The following is a 13,910-nucleotide window of genomic DNA, read 5'->3' as shown; positions in this document are numbered from 1 at the left end:
CGATATCCATTACTACGTGTGAATACTTGCTCACCTGCGAACTGTTGAAGTTTATTAGTAGTTTCCTGTCTCTTGCACTTGATGAACACTTGTTTGGGTATGCCATTTAACTGTACCATCTCTATTTCACTTTCGTCGAGTTTCAGCGGGTCGAATATGCATTCACGGATTTCATAAGGAGCTGGTCGAGGTATGTCACGTTCGGTGGAGCTTATGAATATCGTAATTTTACGTTCAATTATTATTTTGTCGGTTTAATTGAACTGTGCAAAACAATGAAGCACATCTCTCACTGTTTCATTCTGTTTTCACTGTTGTTTGGGAGGGATACAATTAGTTAACTTGAGACTAACTTTCGCAAAGCGCTTACGAGTGATGTTCACGCTGCCACGTCTCACAGCGAAGTGTGATTAATACTCAACTGGTATCATGGTGTCTGTCAGACTCCATAAATTTACTATTAAATTATAAAATAATTTCTTACTTTATTGTTGTTTATTGAACTTAATTACTTGAAACCTATGTTTTCAAACACGTCACAGCAAAGTAGAAGAAGAAAATACAAAATTACTAAAATGAATTTCAAAAAATTTGCACCTTCTTATCTTTCTCAAACTTCTAGGGATACAGTTTTCAATTATTAATTCTCTTCTATGTCAGTCCTTTATAAATGACCTAGATTTGTTAAAAGAAACAAATTACTGGAAAGCTCAAAACATAAATTCACATTTCGACGTCCAATATTAATCCTTGTTAGATCATCTTCACCTGTTTATATGTCCTCCCCTCCATCATTATCAACCGCTTCCCGTTCTGAATGTGTTTCGTCATTACTTTCTGTCTAGTAATCCGGATCTATATCACTGTCGTCCAACATTTTAGTAAGCATTTCTTCTATACATATTTCAAATTTGGTTCATTTGTTCTCAGAACTCGTTGAGAATAATCAGTTTTGTTTCAACATTATCAGTCTGTTCTGATTGTTGAGATGGACCTGGTCGTGGCTCCATATTGTACTAACTAATTACACAGCACTATCACTAATAATAACAATATGCTAAACCATAATAATCACAAAATATTGACTAACACGGCTCACGAGCAACAGTCACGAAACTGGTATCATACGTCTGCCAGACGGCGCAGCCATCTTGCCGCGCTTTTACTGAAGGTCAAAAAGAGTGAACGGCACTGCATGAAGACAACACTCCAACTGAAAGGTACACAAAGGGAGAAAGAAGTATGACTCAGCAAGGAGAGAGAATGGCCGCCAGAAAGTTCGGCAGCTGTCTCACAGACGTATGATACCAGTTGTGGGTTAACATAGCGGCTAAGCTTGGGGTACAGGCTGTTCTTCAGTTAGCACTCAGCCCACGTAGCAGCAGGTGGTCACTGTGTTCATCAATCATCACTGATCTGCATTTAGGACTGTTGCCATTTGGTGTATTCCTATCATTTGTTTACCTAGCCTTTCTTAAATGATTTCAAAGAACTTGGAAGTTTATCGAACATTTCCCTTGTTAAATTATTCCAGTCTTTAGTTTCTCTTCCTATAAATGAATATCTGCCCTAATTTGTCCTCTTCAGTTCCAAATTTATCTTCATATTATGATCGTTCCTACCTTTAAAATCTCCACTCGACTTTATTCGTCTATCTCTGCGCCGATGGCTCGGAACATCCCGCTTAGTCGAGCAGCACGTTTCTCTACTCCCAAGTCTTCCCAGCCCAAAGTTAGCAACATTGTTGTAACACTGCTCCTTTTCCAGAAATCATCCAGAACACATCGTGCTGCTTTCCTTTGGATTTTTTTTTTACATATCTCATGTGAAGTAATCGTTGTGTGGGTTCCATACACTGGAACCATATTCTATTAGGGTCTTACCAAAGACATACATGCCCTCTCCTTTACATCCCTACTGCCACCCCTGAATACTCTTAAGATCTTTCCTTATATTAACACACGATCCCCGTGAGCAACTTTCACCCCACCAACACAGTAATAAAAACATTTGCTATCGATGAAACATACTGTACAACCTGACTTTTCATCCGTTTACCATCATTGTCTGCTGTCCATCTCACAACCTTGTCGAGATTCTTCTTTCTTTTTAAGTTTACTTTTTACAACTGCCTTTAGATCGCGCAGACACAGATAAATCTTATGGCAGTGACGTGATATTTCACGAGTCACTGCCACATCTTTCCAGTCCTGTGGGCGATGGTACAATTGTTTATACTGATTTAATCTGAAATTGCATGGTAGATACTAGCCACTTGCCAGGTTAAGCGCCATATCAATCAGAGAGAAACCAGCAATTAGACTTATTGCTGACACCAGAGCGTGGGCTAGGACGGAAAGATCCCTCCAGTAACGTCATCTCAAAACATATACAGTCATGCTGTTACTTCTTTTCAATTATTCTTTTATTTTTTTATTTAATTATAAGTTATGTTTTAAAACACACGTCAAGGCGAATATTTTACATATTAGGGTTATATTTCTTTCAGCGAACAAGTTGGTGACTAAAATATGATTGACAAATAATGATAAGGCAAATGAAAGCGTTAAGCCATCTCATTTCCATGGACAATGGTATTGGTAGTTTTGAAGATGGTTACATTACACACTGGCCGTAGTAGAGCAGCTCAACATCTGTAAAAAGAAAGACAAGGTGACAATGAGTGGTGTGGCTATGCAGTATACGCACTGGTGGATGCATTCCCCCATAACAGCTTTTGTATTCTTTCTGTATAATAATCCAAATTTTCAAAAGTATAAAACTTAAAAAAACATCAGGCTCCATGTTGTGTTCGAGACAGCCTACTCCAAGTTCTCTTCCGCACAACTTTCACAGCACAAAACTTCAGTGTTTCAAAAACATAATTTGTAAAGAAAGTTTACAACTTACTATGGCCACACCGCTGCCCACATTCCAGCTTCGTCTTAGAGCCGTATGTAACTCCATTGGAACCACATACGGGATTGAACTCAGATGTCGTCAAACAGATGCAGTTCCTAGGAGTTCCGTTAGAGTCCACTAGCTGCGCACGCTCGGTGGTTGTGGTGGTTGTGGTGGTTGTGGTGATTGTTCTACGTTGGCTGTCCGTCTGGCCACTACTTTCGCTAGCAAAAAGTGCTATCACGAGTACTGGAACATACAAAACGGTATTATAGTGATGTGGTATTCTTATACAAGCTTTCCATGCTGATGACAATATGCAAAACATCTACCAAATAAAATTCAATCATGCAAGTAACAAACAGGCACTGCCTTAGCTTTCCTCTAAATTACCAAACACACACAAGGAAAGTGCACAGATCACATCCTCTGCGGTTTAGGAAAAAACAGGATCCCTCCATCACCAGGTTCCATCCCCTGTGTTCAATGTAGCTGTAACATTTCCTAGTACTGGTGCAATCAGCGGGAATTTAGACAGTTTAATGCGAGGAACTCATGTTAGAAATTTCACGTTAAAAATCCTCCTTCAACGCAAACTTTGGCAATGCGGTGATACTTAACATCCTCAGCAGTAAAAGGAACACGTTCCTTATTATTATTATTATTATTATTATTATTATTATTATTATTATTATTATTATTATTATTATTATTATTATTATTATTATTATTTACGATCTAGGAAACCAAGAATAACGGCTGAGAGGATTCGTCGTGCTCACTACACGACACCTCATAATCTACAAGCCTTCGGGCTCAGCAGCTCAGCAGCGGTCGCTTGGTAGGTCATGATCCAACGGGGCCTTTGCTCCGTGTGGTTTGATTATTATTATTGTTATTATTATTATTATTATTATTATTATTATAATTATTATTATTATTATTATTATTATTATTATTATTATTATTATTATTATTATTATTATTATTATTATTATTATTATTATTATTGTAGCGGGAGGTACACCTCAACCCCGTACATTTAAATGAAGCGCAGTGAAGGACGCTACCTATCATATAAAAATTGAAACATCTAGTACAAGAAGTTGGGACGTTGATCAAAAGATGTCACTATTAAACGATGGAGTAATATGTTATTTTAAAATTTCCTAAACTGACTGGATTTCTTTGTTTTGTTTTGGTGTATCACTGGTTGCGACAAATATTTCAAGAAATGTGGACTTTTCTCTATAGATGTCTCTATGAAAGAACTGATGTCATGCACTCTGGTGCAAAGTGAAATACCTAGAAATTTAAAGAAGTTTTGTGTTTATAGGTTTTCTGAACTGAAATGACTTTCCTCATTTTTGGATACTTCAAGGTTTGCAACACTTCCTTCTCTTCCCGCCAGCGTTGGTTTCTGACCAATCAGAAATTTCGTGAATTTATTTTTCAGCCAATCATAGGCTTCTTGTAACTTTTTGTCCGTCTAATAAAATGAGAGGTTGTGTCCGGATTTAGTCCAGAGCCTTCTCGAAACTTCCTCTCGGGTATAAAAGCTGTCGCTTTTTTAGTTAATTTGTCTTATTGATCGCCGAATTACTGTGTGTGAATTTTAAGTGAGGAGACGGGGTCCTCATTCTTCGGCAGGCAGAACATCAGCCAAGGTAATGGCCACCAGCTTTTTATCTCTGTAGTTATCTCCGCAAGCTGAATTCGAGGGGTAGGTTTCAATTTTTAACTATGTAAACCTTGAATTTCCAAAAACCTAAACTTTCTTCCTTCTCGTGTATAATTTCATGTAAGTCCTAAGACTTAAACTGTAAATCGGGGATAGAGAGTGCATTACCCTCTCGAATTCCCCTTCAATTAATCTTGAGGTGACTAAGATTTTGTAACTGTTTTTGTCTTGTAAATCGTAAATTAACTCGTCCTTCTAGTCACCTCAGTAGTTTGGGATTAGGCTCTGCATCATTTATTTATTTATTTATTTATTTATTTATTTATTTATTTATTTATTTATTTATTTATTTATTTATTTATTTATTTATTTATTGTGCTTCAGACAGGTACAAACCTAATGATGTGAAACACATATACATATACTATTACATTAGATAAAAGCAAATATTAAATTAAAATTATAATATCTCTCTTTTACTATCCTTGTAAAATAGTCATAAATGAAATAAAAATACACTTTTCTTCAGTAACATAATATTACAAATATTCAGTTACTTATGCACATATTATAACAGGGTATTTTAAATATTACAATTAAAATTATTTACGAACTGCTTTAAAGCTGCATTAGTACTGTAATTATACATTATGGTAGTGATGTTATCGAAGATAATAATGACGATGATGAGGTAGATGGTATAACTAGAAACTAGAAAGATAACTAAAGTTATGAGCTGAACAATAGGAGTCAGCAAAGTGGGATTTTAACTTAGAACAGAAAACAATTAAGTTATTTGCTTACGTTGTTTTACTATGGATCTGTATGTAGTTGCAAATATATCTAGTCTGTACTCATTGCTATATTCATTAAATATTTTCATTGAGTTTAACAATGGTGAATTACTATGTTGTTGGGTTCTTGATCTAGAGCAGTAGAAAGTAACATGTTTCGGGCGTGTAGATGGATTAGGGACAGACAAGTTGAACAGAGAGAGCAAGTTAGAGCTACCAGTAAGATTGTTAAATAATTTGTAGACAAATAGAAGAACTTCAATTACTCGTCTTTTTGCTAAGGACTTAGAGCCAAGTTGTTTCATTAAGTCATCATACGAATCAAATTTAGGGTAATTATTAGTTATTTTGTAGGTAAGTTATCTAAGAAATTTGTTTTGCACCATTTCAACTTTGTTTTCATATAGTTTAAAGGTGGGATTCCAAATGGTCGATACGTATTCTAGCCGACTTCTTACAAAGGAGTTGTATGATAGCTTTATTGCCTCGGGATTTGTGAAGTCACGTGTGCATCTCTTAATAAATCGTAATATTCTGTAAGCATCTGCAACTACTTCGTTTATGTATAGAGAGAACGTCAATTTAGCGTCAAAATGCACACCAGGATCCTTGATAAAATTCACTGATGACAGATTAGTATTCAAAATATTATACGAGTGACTAATTTTATTTTCATTCCTGGAAAATGCCATTACCTGGCACTTGTTAATGTTAAAATCTAACTTGTTAATAACGCTCCAATGTGATATGCTATTGAGGTCTTTCTGAAGAAATTTACAGTCCACCTGTGAACGAATGGTTTTGAAATTTTTTACATCGTCTGCGAATAGCAATATGTTTGAATACTGTATGCATTTAGGAAGATCATGAATAAGTAGTAAGAAGAGTAATGGTCCAAGGTTTGAGCCCTGTGGGACACCAGATCGAGTATTGTAATACTCAGATTCAAATCCTTTATAAGACACAAATTGTTGTCTATCAGAGAGTTATGATGCAAATAATTTTATTAAGCTGTAAGAGAGTCCATTATAAGCTAATTTATTTAAAAGTACATCGTGATCAACTTTATGGAATGCTTTTCTAAAATCTGTAAAAACTACATTCATTTGGCCTCCTGTATCCATAGCTGCCGACACTTGATGTGTGAACTCCAACAAATTTGTCGTTGTCGATTTCCCCGGTCTGAAGCCATGTTGGGTGTCACTAATGATAATTTCTACATGTTCGAACACATGCCGATATAGGGTTTGTTCGCAGACTTTTGCTAATGCGGAAGAAATTGCAACGGGTCTGTAGTTATTAATTACTGACCTATCCCCGGATTTGTGAAGCGGACTAACTCGCGTTATCTTCCACTTTGTAGGAAAAGTTCCAGTTCTTGGCGAAATGTTAAAAATATTTGAGAGAGGGTGTAATAAAATATATCCACAGCCTTTAATTATTTATGGAGGGATTAGATCTGGTCCTGCGGCTTTTTTAAGGTTTCATCTTGCGTATTGCGTTTTGAATTTCGGTAGTACTAATTTCATTAACATTTAGTACATTCATCAATGGATCTATTTCCGTATTCTCATATTTCGGTAAATCATACCGCGCCCGTTTCTCTGAGTATACAGATGAGAAATAGCCTGCAAAACTGTCAGCAACAGATTTGTCGGTTAATAGTTCTTTTCCATTGTATTTCATTACACTGACATATGGGTTCCTTTGCTTACTTTTAACGAATGCCCAAAATGCCAAAAGTATCTACGCCTATTTCATGCTCTACCTGCCCGATATAGGCTTTATACGCGATGCTTATATCTTGCTTAACACTTCTTCTCAATTCTTTGAATTTCAAGAAATGGGAAGTCTGATTTTTCTGCCCTTTGCGCATTTTTCTGTGATGGTATGCTTTCCGCCTAATATTTCTTATTATCTCTTTTGTAAACCAACAAGGGTATCGTTTCTTTTTCCTGATGGTTGCCGGAACACAGGAATTTATTTATTTATTTATTTATTTATTCCTGACTTACATTTGTGGCGAAGTTAGGGCTCACGGCCCTCTCTTACACTTAACCAGTATAAACAGAATTTAAAAATGTAAACATAAAAGTAAGACATAGCAATTCTAAAAAGAAATAATACTACAGACAGATAATTCTAAGACTACCGGTAAGTTAGGCCTACGTATCAGTACAGCAATTAATGTGATAATACTAATCATAATAACAATAATAATAATAATAATAATAATAATAATAATAATAATAATAATAAATGAAGAAAACCCATTCACACAACATACACACAATGACTCACACAACTCAGTTTTTTGTTACCAGGAAAAACTTTCTGCAGGCAGATTTGAATTTATAACAGAATAAAATTTAGAATAAAATATATCTAGTGCCTGGTTAACATCTGTGTAATTTTCCAGAAAGCTCCAATCTATGTGTGAAAGTCCTCTGTACAACAATTCAAAATCTGCCTTGTTATAATTGTATACAATTTTATTTCCCGCATCATTACATTTTTCTCCCTTTCTTTGGTAACAAAACGTAATGTTTTTTTTTTTTTTTGCTAGGGGCTTTACGTCGCACCGACACAGATAGGTCTTATGGCGACGATGGGATAGGAAAGGCTTAGGAGTTGGAAGGAAGCGGCCGTGGCCTTAATTAAGGTACAGCACCAGCATTTGCCTGGTGTGAAAATGGGAAACCACGGAAAACCATTTTCAGGGCTGCCGATAGTGGGATTCGAACCTACTATCTCCCGGATGCAAGCTCACAGCCGCGCGCCTCTACGCACACGGCCAACTCGCCCGGTAAACGTAATGTTTAAGGCCGGATGATGTTTGTCCTCTGGTACGAGAGGATAGAAGTTTTGTCGACAATACTAGGTCAAGCATTCTGCCATTGTTATTAACAACGCCGTTAACATTTCTTAATCCCATGAATTGTAAGAAATTATTCATTCGTACGGATGCACACGTTATATCATTTTCTGCAATAATTTGTGGTAAATTATAGTCTCCTAATATTACTACCTGTTTACTATTTAAAATAGGACTGGCTTCAATACCTTCGTAAAATTCACTATATGCAGCCTGTTTAGTACTAGGCGGAAAGTATACCACACAAATAAAGATACTATCAAGATTTTCCCTCAGAAGTTTAACACATACATGCTCAGCTGAAATATCTATGTCAACCTGTGAGGCCTTATATTTGTTGCTGACAGCCAGTACAACACCTCCGCTAAGTTCCTTACCTGTATATATTTTATTACGATCGCATCGAAATACGTTATATCTTTGATCAAATAGCTCATAATTGCTAACAGAAGAATTTAGCCAGCTCTCCGTCAAAGCCAACAGATCGAAGTTCTCGCCTAATAAGTTTATATAAAATAAATCAAGCTTGGTCCTTAGACCTGTACAGTTCTGGTAATACAGGTTTAATGACTTACTTAGAGAGAACTCTTCCAGTAATGCAGGGAGGAATGCCGGTAACTATGAATAGAAGCCCTTGCAAAGTGAAAGTAAAGAAGACTAGGCCCGCTGCTCTCTGAACATACCTCACTCGGAGTACACTCACTTTCCAAATACTACAGACAATACAAATGACATGAAACATAACAGAAGTCAAAGCTGGCATTTTTAATTCAACTTATTCAAGTCTTCAGTTCCATTAATTACACTGATCTTTGAACCTTCACTCTTTCTTAGTAGTATGATTCCATTTCTTACCCATAGATACCTGTAGTTGTGCTCCGTCTTGAATCTGCGAGCGAGTGCTAACAGCTTCCTCTTCTCCGGCGCCAGGCTTTCGTTCAAATAAATGATGTTGTCGTCCGGAAGTCCTAGGTGCCGTGTAGAAAAGTTGTGTTTAACTCGCCTTCTCTGCATGAAGTTATCCTTGTCGTAACGTCGAACAAACATCACGATGATCCCACTGTGAGACTGGCCGGGTAGTCTAGGTAACCGGTGACAGGCATCTATCATATTTTCTTCAATTTGAAGGTCCAGAGCTCTCCCTATGCCCTTTAGAGTTGCCAGGGCGTCTTCGTTGGCTTTCTCTGGAACACCAACTTTTTCAAGACCCCCAATTCTTGTAAGTTTAAGAGTTTTTGCTGCATATGAAATTTCTGGCCGGGCCAGTGTTTGATAATGTCTTAGTTTCAAGTTCCAGGATAGAGTTTTCTTATTGTATATGTTTTTCGTCATATGAAACATCCTTTCCATTTTTTCTACCGGTACTCTTATATTATATCTATAGCTACCTTTTCTTTTGTGTTGTTTGTTATCTATTCTCCCAGTATTTAAAGCAATCTTTCCGAGATATTATGTTATTGTTAATTGTGATCATTTTGAGGGGCATTAATGATGTTTGTCATGAACTTTGTTTTTTCAAATGATATTTGCAATCCTATTTTGGCCGCTTGTTTCTGTAATTGTCGTATTTGTTCTTGAGCGTTATCTATTGAGTCTGTAATTAACGCCATGTCATCTGCGAAAGCCAAACAATCTGTAATAATTTTATTTGGATTTCTTCCTAGTTGAACACGTTTAGTATTGATGGCTTTCCTCCATTCTCGAACTACCTTCTCTAATGCACAATTGAAGAGTAGAGGTGACAAACCATCTCCCTATCGTACACCTGATCTTATTTCAAATGGTTTTGAGAGTTCACCCAAAAATTTTACTTTGGATGTTGTGTTCGTTAATGTTGCTTTAATTATTTCAATTGTTTTATTATCAAGTCCAAATTCCTTTAAAATATCAAATAGAGTATGTCTAGCAATTGAATCATAGGCCTTTCTGAAGTCTACAAAAGTGATTACAAATTTAGAGTTTCTGATCATCTTCATAGCTATTATGTTCTTTAGATTTAAAATTTGTTCTGAACATGACCTTCCCTTTCTAAATCCTGCTTGATACTCTCCTAATTGTGGGTCTAGTATTTTTCAGCTCTTTTTAAGAGTGCCTGGGACAAAATCCGATATGTAATTAGTAAAGGGGACATTCCCCTATAGTTGTAAGGGTCTGATTTATTCCCCTTTTTGTGGAGCGGATGTAATAATGTTGATGTCCATCCTGCTGGTAAAGTGCCTGTTGTCCAGTTTTCTTCGATGATTTCTGTTAAACATTGTATCATATTGTCACTAGAGTATTTCCACAATTCAACAACTATATTATCTTCCCCAGGTGCTTTATTGTTTTTAAATTCCTTTATGATTTCTTTGATTTCCTCTTTTGTTGATGGTTTTGAATCTGGTTGTATTGTTGTTGTATTATCAAAATTAAATTTCTCTTCTGGTGGATCGCCGTGATATAGTTCTTCGAAGTATTCTGCACGTATCCTACAATTTTCTGTGTTATTATAACCACTTTTCTCTGTTTTTTGGATCTCTGAAATGTAAACTCGGTGGTGTGTGTTTCCTTACGTTGTATTTAAATGCTGTCACCCGGTGGCCCCGGGTTAAATTCCCGACCGGGTCAGGGGTTTTTAATTGTAAATGGTTAATATCCCTGGCGTGGGAACTGGGTGTTTGTGTCGTCCTTACCGTTCCTTTCCTCACATTAAACACTCTACACTTCCACAATTAAAATTACACGCAGGTTCATATCATATGATGCAAGTAGTAGCAAAAGATCTACAGAGGTCGACGCCAAGAACAAATATAATTTAAAAAATGCTGGGCCCTTTCCTATTAAAGAAATGACAGCAAGCGAAGCAAGACTTACTCCAATTCATATATAGCACTGTTTGTTTGTTTGGCAACAAAGGTTCTACACCTTGAAGTAATAACAAATTTTACCACGAGTGCCTTCTTGGCAGCACTACATCATTTCACACCTCGAAGAGGATATTCCTCAAGAATATACAGCGACAACGCAACTAATTTTGTTAGATCTAATAGAGAAATTCAAAGTCTCCTCGTGAAAAATGAATCAGTGAATGCTACCGCTTCAGTGTGGGACTGACATGGCACTTCATTCCACGATCTGCATCCCACTTCGGAGGCCTATGTAAGTCTACCGTAAAATCCATGAAATACAACCTCAGACAGCTAATGGGAACAAGTTTACTTACATTTGAAGTGTTGACCACTTTAGTTACTCAAATCGAAGAGTGTCTTAATTCGAGACCCTTAATCAAGAGTACTTGATGATTCGTTGGACCCTCCATATTTCACACCTGCTCATTTCTTGATCGGAGAACTCACATCCTTGCCTGAATTTGATACTGAATCAAAATTGATTAATATAATTTCCAGGTGGCAATACATACAAGAGCTGAAGCAACATTTCAGGCAGAGATGGACGGAGTTGCAACAGCGTCACAAATGGGGCAGAAGGTCTCCGAATGTATGGCCTGGGTCTGTGGTTCTCATCAAAGAAGGCAACTTGCCACCACTTCGCTGGAAATGTGGAATAGTTGAAGCGGTTCATCCTGACAACGACAACCGGGTACGTGTAGCAACGGTACGATCCAACTCTAGTGTGTGGAAAAGACTGTGTATTCTTCCAGTAGAAGAATAACTCGAGTGAACAAGTGTTTGAATATGAAGAGGCAATAATTCAAGAATCATCTATTTTCTTTAAAATTATTCGATTTACTCCTCTTTTTTTACTTCTCTATGCACTGGCAGGAACAAGTTTATATTATCATGTTACTTCTGTATGTAGATTTCCAATTACATTCGTTTATCCCTTTAATTCTTCTTCTAAAGGTCAGATGCCCTTTGGTGGGCGTTATGTTCGTAGGTATAATATTTTAGGCTCTCTAATTTCCCTTTTTTTTCTTTAAGTATACGAATTGGACACACAGCAATCGTCATCCTGTTTTATTCATAGCGACGAATATGGAATACTAATAAACATGTGTTTTTCTGATGGTAACAATCACATTCGTTTTTATCTCTCATGTAATTGTTAGTATTGATTCTTACGTCCTGCACCTTGGCTGAATAGTCGGAGTAGCGGCCATCGGTTCAAAGGGCTCCGGATTCGATTCCCGGCTCGTGTACAGGCAGCTGGGAGCCCTCGAGATGGTCTTCTTTAGCTTCCTATTTTCACACCAGGATAATCCCAGGGCTATACCAGAATTACGGACACGGCCGCCTCTTTTCCAGTCATCGCCCCCGAAAACCGTCAGACATAAGGTTGCTTTTCAGCGTTACGCCTCAATGAATAAAGCATATGTATCAAGTCTTACACCATCTCTCTAGTACCATGTCATGTCCTGGAAGGTTAACGCGTGGTCAGCGCAACGTTAGGCCTGCAGGGGCATCGAACGTGAAGTGTAGGTAGGGATTTTATTCTGTATTCGGGGATTCTGCTAAAACGCGAAATCCTGCAGAGTTAAATTCCGACACCACATAATTTTTCACGTATTATATTGGGTATTCAGTATGAAGATAGGTTACGTCTTCCTGCGTGATTGTACCTAAGTTGCGAACTTGTAGAAAAAATGAACTTTGTATTCCACGTGTCAACAAATACATCCAAAGCTAGTCAACTTGCACGTGCAGTTATTTTTTGGTGATATGTGCATGCTAGGCTCTCCGTTTTTAGAACTTCAAAGATGATTCCCAATATTACGCCTCTTATGAATGAAGCATTTGTATTAGACCTTACACCATATCCCTAGTCCTATGTGTAGCCGTAAGCTTCCACCAATCTCAGCATCAAAATCTTTGGATCATGTCTCATCTCGTCTAGTTAGGTTGAGCGTAGAATCGAATCTCAAACTTGAGACTGTAACGCCCTTGTAAAGTTAAGCCTGGCGTCATATGCACGGGTTAACCTAGCACTCTTAACCATAATCACGTCGGCAGTTAGGTCTTAAGATGTTAACGCGTGGGGCAGCCGGGGCGAGGTACTGGTCATCCTCCTCGGTTGTATCCATCGACCCAGAATCTGTAGCTCCAGGACACTACCCTTAAGGCGAAAGAGGTGGGATCCCTCGCTGAGTCCGATAGAAAAAACCGACTCTGGATTGTAAACAGATGAAGAAGATGAAGAAAAAGAAGTAGTAATTAGGGAATGCCTCTATAATGCTCTGTGTACGCCTATTTACCCCTCTGTCCTAGCACAGCTCTCCCCTGACTTAGTTCTCCGTTTTAGTCACCCTTACGACTGGCAGTATACCATTGATGCAATTCTACCCCTCCACCCCACCTCATAAAATGAGGATCTGAGTGAAGTGACATCATCATAGTAGCAAGAGTTGTAGTAACGTCACCGCTAACAAGCTTTGACTTGTAGCTGAAGACTGAGTTCTCTCAAGTCAGGTGTCTTCGGTCATAACACACTGTCGCATTCCTTGTGCAACACCAGATTGGAAAATACAGCTTAGCTCGCAAAGTCATTTATTTCTGCTGACATGTACAGTACATGTCTCCACATTTACTGTAGTCAGTACACCTTCATCGTACAGATATTTCAATCAGAGTGAGGATGTTTGAATTGCACTTAAGCTCTTTAGTTTAGAGTTTATGTCAACTCCACGTTCGAATCCGTGGGAGTGGCATTTACTCTGCTCCCC

The 13,910-nt window shown here is 37.6% G+C and overlaps 1 protein-coding gene across 1 annotated transcript in view; it reads right to left on the bottom strand.

Moving 5' to 3' along the window:
- Positions 1–2,403: 2,403 nt before the first annotated feature.
- Positions 2,404–13,910, bottom strand: part of LOC137498536 (uncharacterized) — a 53,021-nt gene continuing 41,514 nt past the window's right edge. The window contains exons 2-3 of the mRNA XM_068226186.1: positions 2,911–3,150; positions 2,404–2,654 (exon numbers count right to left, since the gene is read on the bottom strand). Of these exons, the coding sequence (XP_068082287.1) occupies positions 2,617–2,654; positions 2,911–3,150 (278 nt within the window). The 3' untranslated portion in view covers positions 2,404–2,616. The remainder of the gene's footprint in view (positions 2,655–2,910; positions 3,151–13,910) is intronic.

Source organism: Anabrus simplex, chromosome 2, assembly GCF_040414725.1.
Source record: "Anabrus simplex isolate iqAnaSimp1 chromosome 2, ASM4041472v1, whole genome shotgun sequence".
NCBI lineage: Eukaryota > Metazoa > Arthropoda > Insecta > Orthoptera > Tettigoniidae > Anabrus > Anabrus simplex.
This window is presented reverse-complemented; position numbering and strand designations above follow the sequence as displayed.